The following is a 22,931-nucleotide window of genomic DNA, read 5'->3' on the forward strand; positions in this document are numbered from 1 at the left end:
AAGAAGAATCCCAGAGTGTCAGCTAAAGACCTACAGAAATCTCTGGCACATGCTAACATTTTTGTTGACACATCTACAATAAGGAAAACATTAAACAAGAATGGAGTACATGGGAGGACACCACGGAGGAAGCCATTGCTGTACAAAACGAATATTGCAGCACGTTTGAAGTTTGCAAAAGAGCACCTGGATGTTCCACAGCACTACTGGCAAAATATACTGTGGACAGATGAAACCAAGATTGAGTTGTTTGGGAAGAACACACAACACTATGTGTGGAGAAAAAAAGGCACAGCATACCAACATCAAAACCTCATCCCCACTGTAAAACATGGCGGAGGGAGCATCATGGTTTGGGGCTGCTTTGCTGCCTTAGGGCCTGGACGGATTGTTGTCATTGATGGGAAAATGAATTCCAGAGTTTATCAAGACATTTTGCAGGAAAACGTACGACCATCTGTCCGCCAACTGAAGCTCCGCAGAGGATAGGTGATGCAACAGGACAATGACCCAAAGCATACAAGTAATTCAACAAAACAATGGCTGCAACAGCACAGAATACGCCTTCTGGAGTGGCCCAGTCAGAGTCCTGACCTCAACCCGATTGAAATGCTGTGGCATGACCTTAAGAGAGCGATTCACACCAGACATCCCAAGAATATTGCTACACTGAAACAGTTTTGTGAAGAGGAGTCGTCCAAAATGACTCCAGATCGTTGTGCAGGTCTGATCTGCAACTACAGGAAACGTTTGGTTGAGGTTATTGCTGCCAAAGGAGGGTCAACCAGTTATTAAGTCCAAAGGTTCACATACTTTTTCCTCCCTGCACTGTGAATGTTTACATGTTATGTGCAATTAAACCATGGCAACATCTAATGTTTGTGTAGTATTATGTTCAGCAGACTGTGTTCTTCTATTGTTGTGACTTAGATGACGTTCAGAGCACATTTTATGCCCAATTCATGCAAAACTCCAAGTAATCCCAAGGGGTTCACATACTCTTTCTTGCAACTGTAGAAGCTATTGTACAGCTTCTATGAATCTAGGAGGTGGCAGAAAGGGTGAGCAGAGTCAGCACTCTTGATGAGTACCTCTGACAGGTCACTTGACTTGATTAACCCCTGTGGCACCAGCAGATTACAGCTGCAGGGGTAGGGGGATTAGAGGATGGAAGATGTAAACTAAATCTGTAGCCATCAGTACAAGGGACACCATATTGAGTCTAAGCACTGTCCCTTGTGCTATTGTTTTTATTTTGAACAAACTTTGGGGTCATTTCACTAAGAGATAAATACCACATGAATTTTTGAGTTAGCATAACTCATGCACTATTTGTTTCAAAAGTAGTCAATTCACTAAAAGACATGCGTTATTTACAGAATGCATTCAATTTTTATGTTTTGCAATATTTAACACTTAAATTTTGCCTAATTTTTGGTGTTATTTTTTCACAATTTGTTTTTTTTTTTGCAGGCTAACATTGCACCAGAATGCACACAGCAATACTATGAAAACATTGCAGAGTACTTTCATTCACAAAATGATCTCCCTCTGATGAAATATTACAATTTATTTTCATTCCTGAACTGAGAGAACATTTTCACATTGATACATGGTATACTTTTCACTTTCGGGCCAGTGCAGAGTTCCTCTAATTGTTATTTTGTACATTTCTAAAATACTGCCAGCAAACACCAGGTGATAAATAATATGTGTGTTTTTTTAATTGAATTGACTAATGATTTATCTCATGTTTTTTTGCCGTATTTATCTCACTATTTTAACAAATGTGTGGTACACAATCAATGTTTTACTTTGATGAATTCATTCCTTTATTATCTCATGTGATATTTCTGAAAAATGAGTCACGTGACCTCCATATCGTATGCGGTAACTTTTAGTGAATTGACCCCTCAGGTATTAAGATTTCACTTGCCTCTTTGAAATTGTATTTGTGTCTTAACAGCACATAGAGCTAGATTGAAAGAAATCGTTTATTTTTCAATGTTTTCTAAGGGTATATGAAGGCTGAAAAAGCAGTGGAATATCTTGCTTTAAAAATTTTAGACTGAAGCACACACCCTAACATCACAGCAGTGTAAGAAATCAATTTATATGTAATAAACTCTCTTTTAGTCTCTAATATTACTTGACTGTAGTGTCATAGTCATGCTAGTAGTAGATATAAGTGAAGATGTATCCTGGGGTACATGTCCTCCATTTGGGCAGCCATGTGGTTGAGGAGCAAGTGCATTTTTTTATTTATTCCTGACCGGCATAGGTTGGCCCCCCTTAGACTCACTGAGGGGCCATGGGCAAGGGATACTGACCCAACTCTGGGAGGTACCGGCCTAGCCTAACTATCACCACCAATAGTTCACCCTGTGCCTTCCTTAGGCCTTAGTGCAGTGGACCCCAATAGCAGCCTCATCCAGCACACATTTTGTTTCTAGAAGACGTTTCCATCTGGTAGTTTGGAGAAGAAAGAATCCACACAACAGAAGCCTTTTAACATTTTTACTGAAACACAGTTGATTTACATATGTACATCTTTTCAGTCATCCATATGGTGACGGCACATTTCTTAGTTGCAAACAAATAGAAAACAGTAGAGATTGGAGATAAATCCAGGAGGAGCCCATAACTTTAGGGAGGGGGGCAGAGTTCTTTATCCAAAGCAAAAAGAATATGAATCGTCCTTTCAGTCCAGGGGAGCAGAAGATCAGGTAATTAAAAGTCCTTCTTGCAGCCTTTAGACTAAACAAGCCCACACTGCAAGAGAAAATGTTCAAGTTTCTGGAATTTGGGCTTTAATCCACTTTCCTAGTGCCCAGGCTCACCATGCTTTCCTGGATTTACAGCATTTACAGTACTGATGCACACAATGGTGCTAGCACGTAACTACATGAACACAGTTCGGTGCATCAGTTGGGACTGTACACTGCTGCCAATGGAGAAGAACAAGATGGGCCTGTGATGTCACTGAACCAGCTGGAAGAAAACCTGTATTTTAAGTAAGCTTTACTTTTTTAATGTGATGAGCGAGGGAGGGGGAGTTCAGATAGAGAGGAAAGATCTACAGGGGGAAGGAGGGAGTTAAACTGTAGTTCTGCTTTAAGGTTAGGTTACGTGTTTTTAGGGGTTACATTTAGGAGTTAGATTGTGTGCTTATTGTGAAACTGAAAATTGCTAACAATGTGTTCTTGGTGCTAGAAACCAATTTACCAGCTGTGCATCAGGGCCAGATCTAGTCTGTTTTATGCGGGAGTGCAGTTAAAAATGTCAGGGTGGCAGAGGATGGAAGGTCAGCAAGGCAGTATACAGGGGGTCAGGAGGACAGGGGTCACTTCTGTCAAGGGGGAGGACAGGGGGCAGTATAATATAGGATTAGGAATGTATAGTGTCAGACAAAGGCAATATAGTGTCAGATTACAACAGTATAGTGCCAGATTAGGGCCAAACAATGACATATTAGGGCAGTATAGTGGCAGTTAGGAGAGTATAGTGTCAAACTAAGGCAGTATAGTGTCAGATTACAATGGTATAGTGTCAGATTAGGGCAGAACAGTGTCATATTAGGGCAGTATAATGGCAGTTAGGACAGTATAGTGTCAGACTAAGGCAGTATAGTGTCAGATTATGGCCGAACAGTGACCTATTAAGGCAGTATAGTGGAAGTTAGGACAGTATACTGTCAAGCTAAGGCAGTATAGTGTCAGATTACAATGGTATAGTGTCATATTAGGGCAGAATAGTGTCATATTAGGGCAGTATAGTGGCAGTTAGGACAGTATAGTGTCAGACTAGGGCAGTATAGCATCATAATAGGGATGTATAGTGGCAGGTTAGGACAGCATATTGTCAGACTAGGGTAGTATAGCATGAGATTGGAGCAGTACAGTGTCAGATGATTAGGGCAGTATAGTGTCAGGTTAGGGCAGTATTTTGTCAATTTAGGGCCTTATGTCATGACAGTGTGATCAGTCACTCAGGCACTGTTTGGGTGATGGAAGACTACCCTGGCTGCTGTGTCCACTCCTCCCCTTTCCCCTTCTTCAATTTAGGGATCATCCAGAGTGAAAGAGTCTGTGGGAGGAGTAGAGTAGGCAGCCCCCCCCCCCAGCCCAGCCCACCAACTCCAGCTGCCTCGGAAGAAATTGAAGATCCCGAGAGAAAATTTAAACTAGAGGACAAGGGGAGTGGTACAGGCAGATGGGCCCCCTGCTAACCCAATCATCAATTTAGCATGGCAGTACATTTACTAATATGTTTACAAAGCTGCAAGGACAGGGAAAGTGCAGCTGCTGTCTGCAGTATGGTTCAGCGAACAGGTACAGTGTCTGGCTTTTTGGGGGCATAACTATAATCTTGGGGAGTAGCCCCAGTATACAGCTAAGGCTTTTTTTAGTTCTGCAAAATGAAACAAGATGCTTGAATTATTTCATACAAATAAAACAAGTTAAGAGATATATAAAGAATAGTATAAAATCCCCTCTACATGGACTGACCTTTAGGACCGTTTCATACGTGAATCACACAGGAATGCGCTGATCTGAATAAACTGAACTAGCGCCAGACCACACCAAAAGTAGATTATGCACTACTTTAAAAAACACACAGCAATCAGACTACTGCATTTGCAACCTGCTTTTGAAGTATTGTTGAGTTAACATTGACACCTGCTGCAGATTGCAAGTGCAGTGCATTTTGAACACGGCTCGGGAAACACACAAGAAACATGGGTTTCCTGCACCGCATTCTGGCGTGACCTGGCCTCTAAGGGCAACTGTAAGTTTAGAGGGGCTGCCCACCCAAAAGTGATACTTTACATATAGGAGGAGTCCTTAGTTTCTTTTAGGTATTGGATACTCAAACAAATTTTACATGCCATAATTCCTGACTATTTTCCTGTCTACCTGGGAGATTTAGGTGTTCCTACCCACCAGCTCTTCCTATTATGTTATTTTTAATATAAAGTAAACAGAAAGATTTATCAGGGAGAGTGGGTACCCCTCATAGTTGCCACAGCGGGTGAGAAGACCAGGAACCTAGGAACCTGCAGCCGACAACAAACTGGTAGGTAATCTTATTATGTATAATCCACCAAACATGGGGATATCAACTTTGGATCACCTCAACCTGTATGAAACAACTCCAATATCCCCCTCCATAAACTTGTGAACTATGAAAAACTATAGTCCCTGAAAAATATAACAAACTGTTGGGTAGTTTTATTCTTTATATACCAAGCATATACCAAACATGGAGATATCAGTTTTGGGCCGCATCAACCTGTATGAAACAACTCCAATCCTACCCACCTCTCCATAAATGCGTGAACTATGAAAATCCACTTTCTGATTCACCAATCAGTTCTCCAGAAAATATAAAAAAAACTTAGGTAGTTTACTCCAAACATGGAAATATCAACCTAAAGGAATCAACTTTTATCTCACCCCCTGGCCATAAAATAAAGAAATATGAAAGACACTATTATGGATACTGGCTTGAGTAGCAGACTCCATAGTTATGGTATATTCTTGGCTCTGCTTTACCTTGTGAGACCAATTTGTAAAATATTGAGCAGCGCCTTATGGATTCCAGCCTGGAATTATGGTGTTCAGCCTAGTATGTTGTACATTTCATTGTTTCACATTCCAGGCAAATGTTGGGCAAGGCTGCTTACATTTTTCTTGATGTTTTGTAGTACTACACATTGGTGGGATATGAGAAATTGTAGCAAGGGTATTTTTTAGGGCAACAAAAATTAACGTTATGTATGAAATTGTCCAAAATATATGTTTGGAGAAATTAAATTGAAATTAAAGTGGAGAATGTCAGAGCCTACAATAAAATGTTTCACACTTTGGCCTGCTATTTCCCTTCCCAATTGAATACACTAAAATACACTCATTTCCAGAACTATAAGAAAATCACATTGTATATCAGTGTACAACATAACATTTCCATCCAGAGAGATTATGACATTCACCAAAGATTCACACAGTTTTCTAATTAAATCTTGGGTGAAAATGTGTGAAACTTGTCCGAATCTTGCATGAATAAATTGATAAATAGACCCCTGTCCTTTGATTATTTTTACTCATTAGTACAACAATGATCCACTCCCCAAGTTCAACAAATATCTAGCCGTCTTTTATGTGAGCACTGAGTATGAATGTCCAGATGTTTCAGTTGAATCGTGAGTTAAGTAGAGATTGCAGACAGCTGAAACAAAACAAATATTCAAATGTTAGAGTTGACAATATATAATCAAGGAAGGTCAATCAAAATAGCTGTGTGAGAAGCTTCTCTTCTCAGCATTCTGGGCACATATTGGTTCTGGAGCACATAGGCCTTCAATAAAAGGGATTTCACTGCAAGGTTGGCCTAGGAACCATCTGAGGCTTCCCACTAAGAATGGGCTAAATGTACCTGGGTTTGATTTGAGGTAGGTTCAGTGAACATCATTGAAGTTCGAGGGCCAAATTCAAACTATTGAACTATTGAAGCTAAAGGGCCAGGGTGGACATGACTATATTTAGTCACCGACATCACTGGGGTTGGTGGGCATTGTTCATTGTGATTGGAGTGCATCTGCATTGCTGGATAATGTAATTGACAGCAAATGTACAATTGGGGGATTGTTTTGCTTTTCTTTTTTTTTTGTGTGTGTTCTTTTCAATGTATTTGTTTTTCTGAGTCAATGAGTAGGAGTGTGTATTACTTAGTCATTCACAGGCGGATATATCTGAGGGACTTTTTATTGTTAAAAGGGACTTCCAGATTCTGGTAACCCCGATCCGCCTCTCTACATACAGACCATCACAACCACCATGGCAGGGTTGTGAAGAAGAGGCCCTTGCCCAGATCAACATGGGCATATGGCCTGGGATTCCCCAGCTGACAATTCACTGGCGTGGGCGAGTCATCCACCGACTGCTGGTTTACTAACATCCAGCTTTAAGGGGAAGCTGTCACATTTAGCTATATTGCCCTTCCTTTCCCCATATCCCACCTATGTGGTCTGATTTGTGACAAATTTTCATTAAGAATAACTCAAAAAAATTTAATATATTGCACGTTACCAGTCCTTTTTTAGGATGAAAACATTTTCAAGTACAGAAAATGCAGTTTCTTGTCACTTCCTGTGAGCTGTACAGGAAGGAAAACAATCTTGTCACCAGAACTAATGTCCCCAATGGAAAATTTCCCTTTATTCCTGTTCTGGGGACAATCCAAAGTTTGTGATTCTCTTTCACTTTCACACTCAGGGATAATGGTAAGCATGACAAATATAGAAGGGGAATCTTCCTAAATGGGTCACGGACAGCAAAAACAGAAATGGACCTGTGCTCTAATCCCTCTCCACTCTAGCCATAACAAGAATTGCCTTTAGTTATACTTTAATGTTCAGACCCAATATGTATTATGGGATACACTCACCTGCCCCTTGGACCTGAGTGTTCTGACGTAGGAGGATTTTTTGTTGCTTGTCGCCTCCTTCCATAGCTAAGAACAAACATAGAATAGTTATACATCCAGAGCAGTAAAGATCTAACCTGAATCATTAATGATCTGTTCAGAGATGGAGGAACTATAAAAATCTACAACGCTGGACAATTTTACTGGATTTATATCTTGGAATTCATAAAGTCACAGACAGATTTAGCAAAAACGTCTCTCATTGGTTGTAAAACTGATGCAGACTGTATATACTTGTTTAGAACTTGTACTTCAATTTGGGGCATGGTGCACCATTTTTAAAATGCAAAAGACACTTTTGCAAAATCTGTTTGCGCCAGTTTCTCTGCACTTTGAATGACAATTGCGAAGTCATGCAAAATTGTACCCATATGACATTTTTTATCATTTTTTTCCACACATATAGAGCTTTATTTTGGTGTTATTTAATTGCCACTGGGTGTTTTATTTTTTGCACTGATAAGCTGCAATGATGAGGTGGCATTGGTGGGCATTGATGAGGGGGCACTGATGATGCTGCACTGATATGCAGCAATGATGGCCACTGTTAGGCGGCACTGATGGGCGACACTGATGAGTGGTGCTGACTGATGGCACTGACTAACAGCACTGGCTGTCAGCACTGACTGATGGCACTAATGGGTGGCACTGATGGGCACTGCTGGGGGCAACTGCTAGGCAGCACTGATGGGTGATACTGATGGGGGGCACTGCTGGACACTTATGGGTGGCACTGCTGGGCACTGGTGGGTGGCACTGCTGGGCAGCACTGCAGGGCATTGATCATCAAGGCCCTAATGATCAGTGGCAGTCTGCTCTGTGGCAGCTGCCGGTTATCGGCAGTACTTTCCTCATGCTGTGACAGTGTGAGGAAAGTGCTGCCGATAACCGGCAACTGTATTTACTTGGTGATCTGCTGTGTCATTGGACACAGTTGATCACATAGTAAAAGGTTGCTGTGATTGGCCTTTTACTTCATAATGTGATTAACTGTGTCCCTTGGACACAGCGATCATGGAGAACGGTGAGTGCGCACTGCTGGGGGCGCGTGGGAGGGCGCATTCTGGGAAGACGTCATATGACGCCCTCTCAGAACTGGACAACCAAGCTGTAGCCATCATTTGGTTATAGTGCGAGAAGGATGTGGTTAAATTAAAGTCAGCACTCTGGTGCACAAATCATTAGATGATCATCATCCCCCTGTTCCCGTGTGCTCCTTTGTTGTTTACTATTGGATTCCCGTTGATGACTCGGATTGCTCCTGCACTTGTCTTGACTCTTATCTTGGCTCTGACCCCTGCATGTCTTACAGATTCTTCTACTGCCTGCTTCCGGTGTATGACCCAGCTTGCTCTAATGACTCTGCTGCTGCCTGATTATCCATGTATAATCTCGGCTTATCGCTCTGACCTCGCTTCTGCATCATCCTCAGTGTTTGACCCTCGGCCCGCTTCTGAACTTGCTTCTGGCTCCTGCTCCTGATTGATCACCTGTGCATGATCTCTAGCATGGCTCCTATTTTGCCTCCTGCCTTCCGCTTAGTCCTGCCTGCTACGTCTGGAAAACATCTGTCCGCTGCCAAGTTCTGCCTGCAATGTCTGGAGAACTTCAGCTCTGCAGCCACTTTCTGCCATTACCAGGTGAACATCATCTCAACCCAATGGCAACCCATGCTTCTCTGGGCCGAGCACCTCCTGTTCCTAACTTCAGGGGTGTCCCGCTCTTAGCCACAAGGGGAGCCCTCTCAGCACTCTGGCCGCTGACCAGGTATGTGACAGTATCATCCAGCCAGTATGCCTGAGGCTGATAGAGGTGCTTCCCCATTTGAGGCTCTGTGCCAGCAAGTCGCTGCCGTCACCCAGGCAGTGAAAAATTTACAAGAAGGGTACTTTCAGCTGGAAGGTCACATACAGAATCTTGTGGTATTTGCCTCTCCCACAGACCAGAACCCATCACCCCCGGTCTCTGCTCAAGCTACCTCAGCACAAGAATGCTCTATAGCTGCTCCTACTGCGGTAGTTCCTCCTCCTGAACCTAGGGTACCCACTCCAGAATGCTTCTCTAGTGACTGAAGAAAGTTCAGGGCATTCAAGAATGCCTGTCAACTATATCTCACACTCCAGCCAAGGCCTTTCTCTGTAGAGACTGTAAAGGTGGGGTTCATCATCTCCCTCCTTTCTGATGAACCACAATCCTGGGTCCACCATCTGCTAGAGCAAGAGTCCTGTTCTCAACTCAGTCTCTGCATTTTTTTAAGCAATAGCACAACTTTACAATGACCCACAAAGTGTGAAGCTACCCTCCATTCCTTACAGCAAGGTCGTTGTCCCATGGAAGACTAAAAGGTTGATTTTCACAAATGGTCCTCTGATCGTGTAAACCCACTTTGTAAAATGAATATCTCCTAAGCGTGCACCATTTAAGAGATATTCAGGGTTTTTTTTAGTTGGCATACCCGTGCCGTTCCTTCGGAGCAGAGTGCCGTGGCCCGTGTCTCCCGTGCGCATGCACAGGAGTGATGTCATCGCGGCTCAGCCAATCAGATGGCCAGAGCTCGCAAACTCGCAAGGAAGACAAGGCTAAGATGGAAGCCTTCACAGCGGTGACAATGCACCGCTGAAGGGGTTCGTATTAACCACTTGCCCTTCTGAGGATTTACCCCCCTTCCTGACCAGGCTATTTTATGCGTTATGGCGCTGCGTTACTTTAACTGACAATTACGTGGTCATGCAATGCTGCACCCAAATTAAATTTACGTCCTTTTTTTTTGCATGAATTGAACTTTATTTTGGTGGGATTTGATCACCTGTGTGTTGTTTATTTTTTGCGCTGTCAATAATTATGGCACATGTGCAGATGTGCCTAAGGGCCCTGCCCGGCCTTCTAATTCTGGCAAAGGACTTCGTGTGAAGGTCTGCTTTAACTAGGCAGTATTTGCATGCAGACTGCTCTAGGTAAGGCCCACATATCATCTTGAGCCTCTGTAAAATTCAAAGATTAAAAGGGGTGGAACAGTCAAACTGGGGAAGAAAGAGCAAGATAATTCTAGTGTCAGCTGCTAGTGTCAGTACCTGTGGTGGTGAGCTCTTAATCCACAGCTTGGGGTTCCCCAGGGCGCGGAGTCTAAGCCCCAGCCTGCTTGCTCACCAGAGCCCCTGATGGTGGGGATGGACTTGGAGCAGGCTGGGACAAGGTCACGGCCCCCAGGTACACCCAGCTGTGGTAGAAGAGACCGCTAGCGGGAGCAGGGTGCAATGGGAGTAGACTAGGAGATCCAGAAGACAAGCCGAAGTCGGGACAGGTGGAAGACAAGCAAGATCAGGAACGAAGCCAGGGTCGGTACACAGGTGGACAACGTAGGAGAGAAGTCAAGGACAAAGCTGGGGTTGGTACACAGAACCACTAGACTTGATACTTGGAAGAACACTGAGAGCACAGACAACAAACGTTGCTCAGGCAATGTGGGACAGACTGAGCATGTCTTAAATAGACAGGCAGACAAGGAGGCGGGCCAGGAAGTGATGGAAGGGAAGGACATAAAACCCAGGGAATAGCAGGCGATGCCCATATCACCTATCACACATGTGAAGGAAACACAACAGCAAGGAGGTAAGACAAAGCAACAGGAGGCTGCAGGCTAACTTGTGACAGCTAGAGGTGGACTATATTTTATTTACTGCAGCTTCAAATGCAAACTATGGGATTCTCACAGTATACAGTGAAATCACGCAGGGAAAGACTCAGGGAAGGATGACGTTCAGCTTGACATTTTGTTTTTGAGTCTAAACACGCTTTAGCTCAGTTGCTACTGGGAAGCACAAAACACATTACACCTAGAGCAGTGGTTCCTAATGCTGTGACCCTTTAATACAGTTCCTCATGTTGTGGTGACCCCCAACCATAAAATTATTTACCCAGTAATTAATATAATTCATGAGTGTCGTTTTACCTCCAATACTGCTGCTTTCAGCACAGTAGCTGCTTTTAACAGAGTAGCTGCTTTCAACACAGCAGCTGCTTTCTACACAGTAGCTGCTCTTTACACATTGGAAATATGTGTTTTCTGATGGTCTTAGGGGACCCCTGTGAAAGGGTCGTTCGACCCCCAGTTGAGAACCACTGACCTAGAGTATCATGTGGGGGAGGGGAGGACTTACCCCATAACCCCCATGATGCTACAAGCAAGATTATCTCTTTTAGACAAGGACGGCCACTATGTGGGGTATGCTGTTGCTGTACTACCAGTGAACTGCTGTGGGGTCCTCTGAGCCATGTTTTACTAGTTGATATGGTGCAAATACATTACAAATTACACAGGGACATTGGATGTGCGCAGACTAGAGATGCTTTTGCGAGGGAATGATGGCAAAATGAACTAGAACAAGATAATATTTTGGTAAGTATTCATAGCTATAATTAGAATAATATAGGAGGTGTTCTAATCAAGAAAACTAATCTGTCTGGACTCCTTTGGGGTCAAGAAGGAACCCCCCCCCCCCTCATATGGCAATACTGGCAACAGGTGTCCACTAAACTCTGTTTTGCCTTCTCGAAGGGTTAAACCTGATGGAAAAGAGTCTTTCTTCAACCTATGACACTACTCCTAAATTGTTTTTTTTCTTCCAAGGTGTCGGCGGGGGGGGGGGGGGGGTGTCTGGTGGGCAGTTAAAATCAGCCAAATGCCCTGCTATTCATTTGACACATTACACTTGACGCTGATGGCAGGTCTTTTCATGTAATTTATAATAAGTTGCTTCTTACCTTTTGGTTCAGCAGCACAGTTGATATCAAAATGAACAAACCCTGGATTAAAAAAACAAAGAATATGTTCTGGTTTATTATATTCATGTATATGATTACTGCAAGCATATGTAACACACTGGATAGCAAAATGGCTTCATGCTGATATGTTCAGAATGGAATCTAAGGGGCTTTGGTTGCTTTGGATTGGGTGAAGTGGTAAGCTGGCCGTACACAGTAAGATTTTTGTTCAAGTCTTCATATGGAAATACAAAGGAATGGACCTCCTGCGCTAGAAATGGGGCCCTATCGCTAAAGCTGCTAACACTTGACCTCCTACCAAAGTGAGTAAATGAACAATAAATAGTACAAAGTGCAGCGCTAAATCTTAAATACTATATATAATAATAAATATGTGCTAAAAATCTGTGCAAATGTGCAAATAAAGTAAAGTGCAACACGTGTATTCCCACCGGGAGTATTAAGAGTGTTCAAAGTGATCACAACCAATAATTCAAAATCAATCCACATATAAATCACTTAAAATAAGTCCATATGAAAAATAGTGTCCAAAAAAGAAAAAAACTATCAATCTTCATGCATGTGATGACAAGTGTCCACACTGTGTGAATCCAACCAATGGCTACAGTGGCCCCTCACCTCCTTACATAGACCCCACAGGGTCAGCTCGCCTTAGGATAAAACACCACTCTGATGAATCACCGGATCCTCCCCAGAGTCATATACTCTCTCAGCAGCTTCCTCCTCGGTTCATATATAGACAGAAAGCTTACATAGTGTAAAACTGTATTTATTCATTGTATATACAATACGAATGCCCACTCACATTTAGATCTTCAATATCAGGCTCCTATACCTCATGCTATGAATGCCTTGCATGGGTATTTAATATAGGGGTTTCAGATATGGCCGCCACACCGGAAATGACGTCACCGCGCTCCCAGAATCCTCCTCGCGTACCGGCGCGTTGCGTCACGATAGACACGTAACTTCCTCAGGGAACCTTCCTCAGAGAATCCTCCTCGCGTACCGACGTGTTGCATCACGATAGACACGTGACTTCCTCAGGGAACCTTCCTCAGAGAATCCTCCTCGCGTACCGACGTGTTGCATCACAATAGACACGTGACTTCCTCAGGGAACCCTGAGCCATATTTGGCCCCCATTGACTTCAATAGGGTTTGGATTTGGCAACCAAACTTTAAAAATATTCACCAAACCCACCTCAAACTGAACCCATGTATATTGGTCCCATCCCTACTGCTAGGGTGGCCTATTAGACAGGGAAGCATGCATTGTCAATTGAGTGTTGATGATGCCTGCCATGAAGTATGCAATAAATTGTTATCGGTGCATTATGCTAGGTTTACACTATTGTGAGTGGTGTGGCTCATGTTTGCATGGGCACAGCATCCCATTCATTTGAATGGGCTGCTGTACCTGCCTGAAACGTAGGGCAAAAGTCCATGACCTTTTTTGAAATGCAGTTGCAGGGAACTACATGGTACTTTGGAACAATATGGTTTCATGCACAAAATATTGCACCTTGTTTGGGTGCATGGGGGTACCATTAAGAATTCATTGCAGCTGACAATGAGCAGCTCCTTTTGGCTGACAATGCCTGCGGGATTAGGAACACATGCAAATCACATGCATTTCCGCACCCACAATAGCGTGGACCTAGCCTTAAAGCCTATGTATCATCCTCCTTATTAATCTCTGCAACCCCTATAAGTGCCTACTTTAAATGCTGCTACATTACCTGTTTTGTGTGGAACAGTAAGGCTCTTTTTTTGGATGCAGTGCTGATACCACCTTCATATACAGTGGGGATCGAAAGTTTGGGCACCCCAGCTAAAAATGTGTATTAATGTGCATAAAGAAGCCAAGGAAAGATGGAAAAATCTCCAAAAGGCATCAAATTACAGATTAGACATTCTTATAATATGTCAACAAAAGTTAGATTTTATTTCCATCATTTACACTTTCAAAATAACAGAAAACAAAAAAATGGTGTCTGCAAAAGTTTGGGCACCCTGCAGAGTTAATATCTTGTACTGCCCCCTTTGGCAAGTATCACAGCTTGTAAACGCTTTTTGTAGCCAGCCAAGAGTCTTTCAGTTCTTGTTTGAGGTATCTTTGCCCATTCTTCCTTACAATCGACACAATTCTAACATTTTTGGCTCTATACACCACCACAATGGATTTGAAATGAAACGAACAAGATGTGCTTTAACTGCAGACTGTCAGCTTTAATTTGAGGGTATTTACATCCAAATCGGGTGAACGGTGTAGGAATTACAACAGTTTGCATATGTGCCTCCCAGTTGTTAAGGGGCCAAAAGTAATGGGACAATTGGCTCCTCATCTGTTCCATGGCCAGGTGTGTGTTATTCCCTCATTATCCCAATTACAATGAGCCGATAAAATGTCCAGAGTTCATTTCAAGTGGGCTATTTGCATTTGGAATCTGTTGCTGTCAACTCTCAAGATGAGATCCAAAGAGCTGTCACTATCAGTGAAGCAAGCCATCATTAGGCTGAAAAAACAAAACAAACCCATCAGAGAGATAGCAAAAACATTAGGCGTGGCCAAAACAACTGTTTGGAACATTCTTAAAAAGAAGAAACACACCGGTGAGCTCAGAACACCAAAAGACCCGGAAGACCACGGAAAACAACTGTGGTGGATGACCGAAGAATTCTTTCCCTGGTGAAGAAAACACCCTTCACAACAGTTGGCCAGATCAAGAACACTCTCCAGGAGGTAGGTGTATGTGTGTCAAAGTCAACAATCAAGAGAAGACTTCACCAGAGTGAATACAGAGGGTTCACCACAAGATGTAAACCATTGGTGAGCCTCAAAAATAGGAAGGCCAGATTAGAGTTTGCCAAACCACATCTAAAAAAGCCTTCACAGTTCTGGAACAACATCCTATGGACAGATGAGACCAAGATCAACTTGTACCAGAGTGATGGGAAGAGAAGAGTATGGAGAAGGAAAGGAACTGCTCGTGATCCTAAGCATACCTCATCAGTGAAGCATGGTGGTGGTAGTGTCATGGCGTGGGCATGTATGGCTGCCAATGGAACTGCTTCTCTTGTATTTATTGATGATGTGACTGCTGACAAAGGCAGCAGGATGAATTCTGAAGTGTTTCGGGCAAAATTATCTGCTCATATTCAGCCAAATGCTTCAGAACTCATTGGACGCCGCTTCACAGTGTAGATGGACAATGACCCAAAGCATACTGCAAAAGCAACCAAAGAGTTTTTTAAGGGAAAGAAGTGGAATGTTATGCAATGGCCAAGTCAATCACCTGACCTGAATCCGATTGAGCATGCATTTCACTTGCTGAAGACAAAACTGAAGGGAAAATGCCCCAAGAACAAGCAGGAACTGAAGACAGTTGCAGTAGAGGCCTGGCAGAGCATCACCAGGGATGAAACTCAGCGTCTGGTGATGTCTATGCGTTCCAGACTTCAGGCTGTAATTGACTGCAAAGGATTTGCAACCAAGTATTAAAAAGTGAAAGTTTGGTTTATGATTATTATTCTGTCCCATTACTTTTGGTCCCTTAACAAGTGGGAGGCACATATGCAAACTGTTGTAATTCCTACACCGTTCACCTGATTTGGATGTAAATACCCTCAAATTAAAGCTGACAGTCTGCAGTTAAAGCACATCTTGTTCGTTTCATTTCAAATCCATTGTGGTGGTATAGAGAGCCAAAAATGTTAGAATTGTGTTGATGTCCCAATATTTATGGTCCTGACTGTGTATGTATATATATATATATATATATATATATATATATATATATATATATACACACACACAGTATATATATATTGCAGCCACAAATGTTAGAAGAATTGTTTGTGATACAAAGAAAAGCCCACAGGTAACCTCAAGATAAACACAGGCTGCTCTGGAAAAAGACAGTGTGGTTGTTTCAAAGAGCACAATACGATGATACTTGAACAAAAATGAGGAACATGGTAAAGTTGCCATAAAGAAGCCTTTGCTGCGCTAATGCCACAAAAAATCCTGGTTACAATATGCCCGTCAACACCTTGACATGTCTCACAGCTTCTGTCACACTGCAATCTAGAGTGCCGAGACCAAAATAGAGATTATGGTCACAACCATCAGAGCTATGTTTTAAGAGGGGTCAACAAGGCCTGTAGTGACAAGAATACCATCCTTACTGTGAGGCATGATGGAGGATCACTGATGTTTTGGGGATGTGTGCGCAAGATAAATGCAACATGTTATCAGAACATACTGACAGGTAGTTTGCATTCTTCTGCATGAAGGCTGCACATGGAACGCTCTTGGACTTTCCAGCACAACAATAACCCTAAGCACAAGGTCAGGTTGTCCCTCCAGTGGTTACAGCAAAGAAAGCTGAAGGTTCTGGAGTGGCCATCACAGTCTCCTGACCTTTATATCATCGAGCAACTTTGGGGAGATGTCAAATGCATGGTTCATGTAAGGCGATCAAAGACTTTGCATGGCTTGGAGGTATTTTGCCAAGACAAATGGGTAGCTATGCTAAAAAAAACAGCACAGCACAGTCATATAGTGATACCCAAAAAAGACTGCTACTAGAACATTACCCAGTGCTTTTCACTACACCTTTCAACAATTATGCAATACGTAAAATGTAACACAATCACATATATGAATATAAAGTAATTATAATCAACAATACATAAAGTCCCATCTACAATCTGCTGTAATAGTAATCTTTTCTGTTCCTCCAAACTCTAGGTGATATATGCATCCATCCCGTAGGCATCCAATACCTTTTTTAATTGACCTCAATATGAATCAAGGTCTTAATGCACGTATTGCCCCACCATGGGCTTTTAGGCATCTGTGGCCATTGAAATGAAAAGACCGATGAGAGCAAGAGTTCCATTTCCAGAGATGTCTAAAAGCCTATGGTGGGGTAATAAGCGCATTGCGACCTTGATTCATATTGAGGTCAAATAAAGAAGATGAGTCTTAAGTCCCGTGAAGCCTGAGATTGAGCTTTCAGTCACCTTTGCAGCAGTTTTCTTATTCTGGGTCTCAATCCTGCGCAACGTCCTTTTGTCTCTTTCGGTCAGTTGACAATGTCGACCATACTTATGCTTATCAGACGACGTTTTCCCAGAAACTGCGTATGCGGTCATAACCTTTGATACTTTACCTTGCGACACGGCAATTATATAGGGACCTTCAGTCACAGAGGTACCAGCTAAGCGGCACCAACAATTTGCCCTCTTTGAGGCTCAGTAAGCTCTGACATAACTCTGTATCACTAGCAGAGCACACAGTGAATGACGGCAGTGAGGCTTCCCACCTGTTAGCTAGGTGTCTAATCTCACAGTGGAAGCAAAAGAATGTTCCATCACTCCCACTTTCAACGCGAAACATGTCCTCTCTTTCACACCTGCAAATCATGTAGCTTAGTGTTTCCATTTTTTAAACCCTCATATATATATATATATATATATATATATATGTATATATATATATATATATATATATATATATATATACACACACACACACACACAGTATATATTAAATTAGCCTCATAATTTTTTCTTACATCTTTACCCAGTGCTTCACAACAATGTGTTCTCTAGTTTATGCATTACTTGTATTTACAGTTTACAGTGTATATTTATTATATATTAACATGGTAATAAACCCAAAAGCAAACATTTATTTTGTTGCAGCCTACCGATTCTTAGATGTGGTAGATGCATTTGTTTACTTTTTAAGTCTTTCTTTCATGTATTTTCACCTGGTGATCTAGCCAGTAAGTTTGGTGATCTAGCCAGTAATCATCTGTCAGTGATAAATTATTTGTCTCAACCCTCTAACTGCATATGTAGAGGGTTGAGACAAACCATGTACAGTGAGGAAAGTAATTATTTGATCCCCTACATATTTTGTATGTTTGCCCACTTACAAAAAAATGAAGGGTCTATAATTTTTATCATATGTGTATTTTAAATGATAGAGACAGAATATCAACCAAAAATCCAGAAAAAACAAAAAATACAAATGTTATACATTGAGTTCCAGTTCAGTGAGTAAAATAAGTATTTGATCCCCATGCAAAATATGACTTAGTACTTGGTGGAGAATCCCTTGTTGGCAATCACAGAGGTGAGATGTTTCTTGTAGTTGGTTACCAGGTTTGCACACATCTCAGGAGGGATTAAGGTCCACTCTTCTTTACAGACAGGGCCGTGGATTAGGCGGTACTACCAGTCCTCCTGTATGGGGCCCAGGTCAGCAGGGGGGCCCAAGTAGCTGGGTGAATTGGATGTGTGCAGGGAGGGTGATCAGCATGGCTGGGGGGCAATTACTGGAAACAATCCCCTGTATGGCTCTCTGCAGCAGCTGAAAGCTGGCTTCTTCTCCTATCCCTCCCACTGGTTTTCAGCTGCTGCAGAGAGAGCAATGCAGGGGACCGGTTCCAATAACTGCCCCCCCCACCACACCCATCACCATCCCTGTACATCATACATTTCCCCCTGCTGCCCATGCCCCTCTGTGTGCCCCTACCCCTGCAATGCTGCTGGCTTCCCTCTCCTTTTCACCGGCAGCTGCAAGCACACAATAGGATCCTTCAGGCTGGAGACTAGAGTAAGGGTCTGGCAAAATATGTCACATTTATCAGTCCCTTCCTTCCCTGAATTAACACAGTTAATGATCAATACCTATCACTCACTGTGTTCATTCATAACTAAAGCACAGTAAACTGTCAGGTGGGCTGTATGGGGCCCTGTGGTTTCTAACAGCAGCGCTGTTTACAGATCTTCTCGAAATCCTTAAGGTTTCTTGGATGTTTCTTGGCAACTCGAAGTTTCAGCTCCCTCCATAAATTTTCAAACCTCTATAGGATTAAGGCCTGGAGACTGGCTAGGCCACTCCATGGCCTAAATGTGCTTCCTCTTGTGCCACTCCTTTTTTTCCTTGGCGGTATGTTTTGGGTCGTTGTCATGCTAGAAGACCCATCCGTGATCCATCTTCAGTGTTCTGGTTGAGGGAAGAAGGCTCTCATCCAAGATTTTACAATACATGGCCCTGTCCATTGGCCCCTCAGTGTGGTAAAGTCAGCCTTTACCTTTAGCAGAGAAACAGCTCCAAAGCATAATGTTTCCACCTCTGTGCTTGACTGTAGGGATGATGTTCTTAGAGTCATGGTCAGCATTTTTTTTCCTCTAAATGCACTGTCAAGTTATTGCCAAAGATCTCAATTTTGGTCTCATCTGACCACAGCAATTTTTCCCAACCATTCTATGAATCATTTAGATGTTCATTTGCAAACTTCAGACGGGCCTGTACATGTGCCTTCTTGAGGAGGGGGACCTTGCAGGCGCTACAGGATTTCAATACATGGCTGCATATTGTGTTACCAATGGTTTATTTGGTGACTGTGGTCCCAACTGCCTTGAGATCATTCACAAGCTCCTCCCATGTAGTTCTGGGCTGATCCCTCACTTTTCTCATGATGATCCTTACCCCATGAGGTGAAATCTTGCATGAAGCTCCAGACTGAAGTCAATTGATGGTTATTTGGTATTTATTCTTTTTGTGAATAATCCCTCCAACAGTTTTCTCCTCACCAAGCTTCTTGATGATGGTCTTGTAGCCCATTCCAGCCTTGTGCAGGGCTTCAATCTTGTCCCTGACATCCTTTGACAGCTCTTTGGTCTTGCCCATGATGGTGAGGTTTGAATGGAAGAAAGAGATTCTGTGGACAGGTGTCTTTTATATACATAATGAGTTGTCATTAGGAGCACCTTCTTAAATTGACAGGACTAATCTGTGTACCACATGAACACATAGCCAGTCTGTGGAAACCAGAAGTATTGCTGCTTGGTAGGGGATAAAATACTTATTTTACTCACTGAACTGCAACTCATTTTATAACATTTGTATCATATGTTTTTTCTGGATTTTCGTCGATATTCTCTCTCTGTCATTTAAAATACATCTATGGTGAAAATTATAGACCCTTCTTTTTTGTAAGTGGGCAAACTTACAAATCTGCAGGAGATCAAATAATTATTTTCACCACTGTACTACTGACAGGAGTGCATACAATGAGCAGCTTTTATTTATGTAAAATCTTTATCCCAAACTGTTGCTGTAACTGCTTAAAAAGTGTTAGCTACAGTTTGGCTCCAATATGTTAGTGTGTCTAAATCTGCTAGTACTTTTAACATTTCCCTCCCCCCAGACTGACAATGCTGCCATTCAAAGGTGCCCTTGTGCTCCTTCATCCAGAGTTGGGGTACTTTAATATAGAAGGAGTGTTAATAACCAGTGGATCATCAGGTGAAAACAAAGGGAAAAGCCTCTCAACCCAAAAAAAAAAAAAAATGAATACAGCCACTACATGTAATGAATGGTAAGCTGAAACATTAAATTTTTGGTGCAATTACTCTTAAGTATATACTATGTACTTTACTATGCTTACCTGAAATGAGTTGAGTGCGGCAAATATTCCATTGATCACATTGTTTTCGGGATGAATTACAACTCCCAGCCCAAATCCCCAGGTGGTTGCAAGCAGGGGGTTGAGGATGGCAATGGTTATAGCAATCAAAATCAAAATTTTCCTTTCTTCTTCTTTTCCTGATTGTTCACCAATGGTAGGCCTCATTAATTTGAAGATGAACACCACCAGGATCAGTATGTCAACAAACACAATCGTTAAAGCTGGCACCACGAAGGCAAGGAATGATTTGGAGTCACTGTAGTCAAGCCAGCAGAATTTGTCGCTTATAAATCTTTTACTGGGTTCAGTTGAAGCCACGGTGACAATGGTTATAAGGAGAGGACATCCATAACCCAGGAGGAAAGCTACGATCATCATGGTCTTCCTACTCATGTCATGCAAGATGTAAACCATGTGATAAAAAAGAATCAGTCCTGTGGTCAGCATCCAGAAAAACAAAGACAAATAGAAGTAAAAGCTAAAGAAGGCAGCGGCTTTGCAGGCAGCTGATCCTTTATTCTGCTCTAGCGATGCACCAATGATAAACCAGATATCGGCTACCAGAAGCGTAACGGCAATATTTACCAGGCAGACATGACAAATGTAGGAGGTCTTGTTTTTGATAACTGAATACCACACTAAGGCCTCGATGAGCAGTGTAATCACCAAGCAAACGAGAGATATTCCGACTCCAATGTAAGTAATGATTTCTAAAAAAATATCTTTTTTTGATGATCCCATAAGGATTGAGAAAGAAGTCAAGTGATTACATGAGCATGAAATCACATCATTTGCTGGTATTAAGGTACAACCGTCATTACTCCAAACTCTCTTATCCAGTTCATACCAGACACATTTTGGATCTACTAATGATGAATTACTTTTACTAAAATTCATATTTAATTTAAATATACTGCTATCAATGTTTTCACTGTCGTTCTTAATGATTGTTGACATAACCAACCCATTGACAAGCTCCCCTGTGGTATTTGGCAAAATGTCCTTCAACGTACTGTAAGCAATGGTAACTACAGTGGTAGAGTTTCCTATTATTGCACCCTTATCAATAAACACATTTCCAGTTAAATTTTGCATGGTAAAATTCTTATTATAGCTATCAGCTTTGCTCACAACCTGTCCAAAAAGCTGAATATTGCTGAGGGAATCATCTGTAAAGTTGATTGTGCCATTGAAGGTCAGATTTTCTGCAAAATGCTCAACAGAACTCAGAATTGTTACACTTTCATTAGCCATACCGCTCCAAGCGTTGGATGCACCAACCACGATATCAACTGTTTGTATAAAGTTCTAGGAGAAGAAAACCTGGTGTAATTATTTTGATAAGATTAGTTAACTGTAAAAGTTTCAAATTACTCTACAAAAATAAAATATGTAAGCTACATTCGTATAAAAATATTACCAAAAAAACAACACTGTGATACCTGAATGTTTATCTGAAAATAGAGAGGAGAAGATGTAGTTGTTAAAGGAGGTGTTGCCATAAATGTATATTTATTACTGTGGTTATGCCTTCTAACAGCCAGTCTACAATCAGCATGGTTGATTTCAGATACAGTTGAGACTTCTCAAAGCCCCCACTTCTCCAGTGGAAGTGATGTGAGCTTTGTAAATTATTGAACAACCCAACTGCAAATATATCTTCAATAAGTGATATAATCCTTAGATTAAAATTAGTGAAGCGCTTGTATCTCATGAATACAATCATGTGTCTCCATAAAGTATAATAGTAAATCAAAGTGACCACTATATATATTAAAAATATGTGAACTCCCTCTAGTGGATAGAAAAAATAATGTCAACCAAAATGACTATAATAGCTAAATATCACACATTAAGAACCTAAATATGTAGTGCATAAATCAGATATACTAAACAAAGTATATATACATGAAAACAGAATAATTGGCCACATACAATGGTGTCTAAATCAAACATAACTAATATATGCCATAAGTGAAAAAAACAATATCAAAGGTGAAAAAATATTCCATGCATGTGACTGTGCTTTAAGCTGGAACACACACGTGATCTCCACTTCTAAGTGCAAGTACTCTCCTTCAAATGGCAGCAATGCCTGCTCACCTCCCTTCCTCGACCCACACAGGGCCTCAAAGCAGTTACCACCTCAGTGGTGTATTCCTCTGGCAGA

General features: G+C 41.9%; 1 protein-coding gene across 1 annotated transcript in view; it reads right to left on the reverse strand.

The window, feature by feature from the left end:
- Positions 1-2,503: 2,503 nt before the first annotated feature.
- LOC149447645 (adhesion G protein-coupled receptor F5-like) overlaps positions 2,504-22,931 on the reverse strand; it is a 145,744-nt gene continuing 125,316 nt past the window's right edge. The window contains exons 12-15 of the mRNA XM_089652268.1: positions 20,741-22,069; positions 12,247-12,288; positions 7,447-7,512; positions 2,504-6,228 (exon numbers count right to left, since the gene is read on the reverse strand). Coding sequence (XP_089508394.1) covers positions 6,208-6,228; positions 7,447-7,512; positions 12,247-12,288; positions 20,741-22,069 — 1,458 coding nt within the window. The 3' untranslated portion in view covers positions 2,504-6,207. The remainder of the gene's footprint in view (positions 6,229-7,446; positions 7,513-12,246; positions 12,289-20,740; positions 22,070-22,931) is intronic.

Source organism: Staurois parvus, unplaced genomic scaffold, assembly GCF_062004578.1.
Source record: "Staurois parvus isolate SC_StPar_1 unplaced genomic scaffold, SC_StPar_1.0 ptg000678l, whole genome shotgun sequence".
Lineage (NCBI taxonomy): Eukaryota > Metazoa > Chordata > Amphibia > Anura > Ranidae > Staurois > Staurois parvus.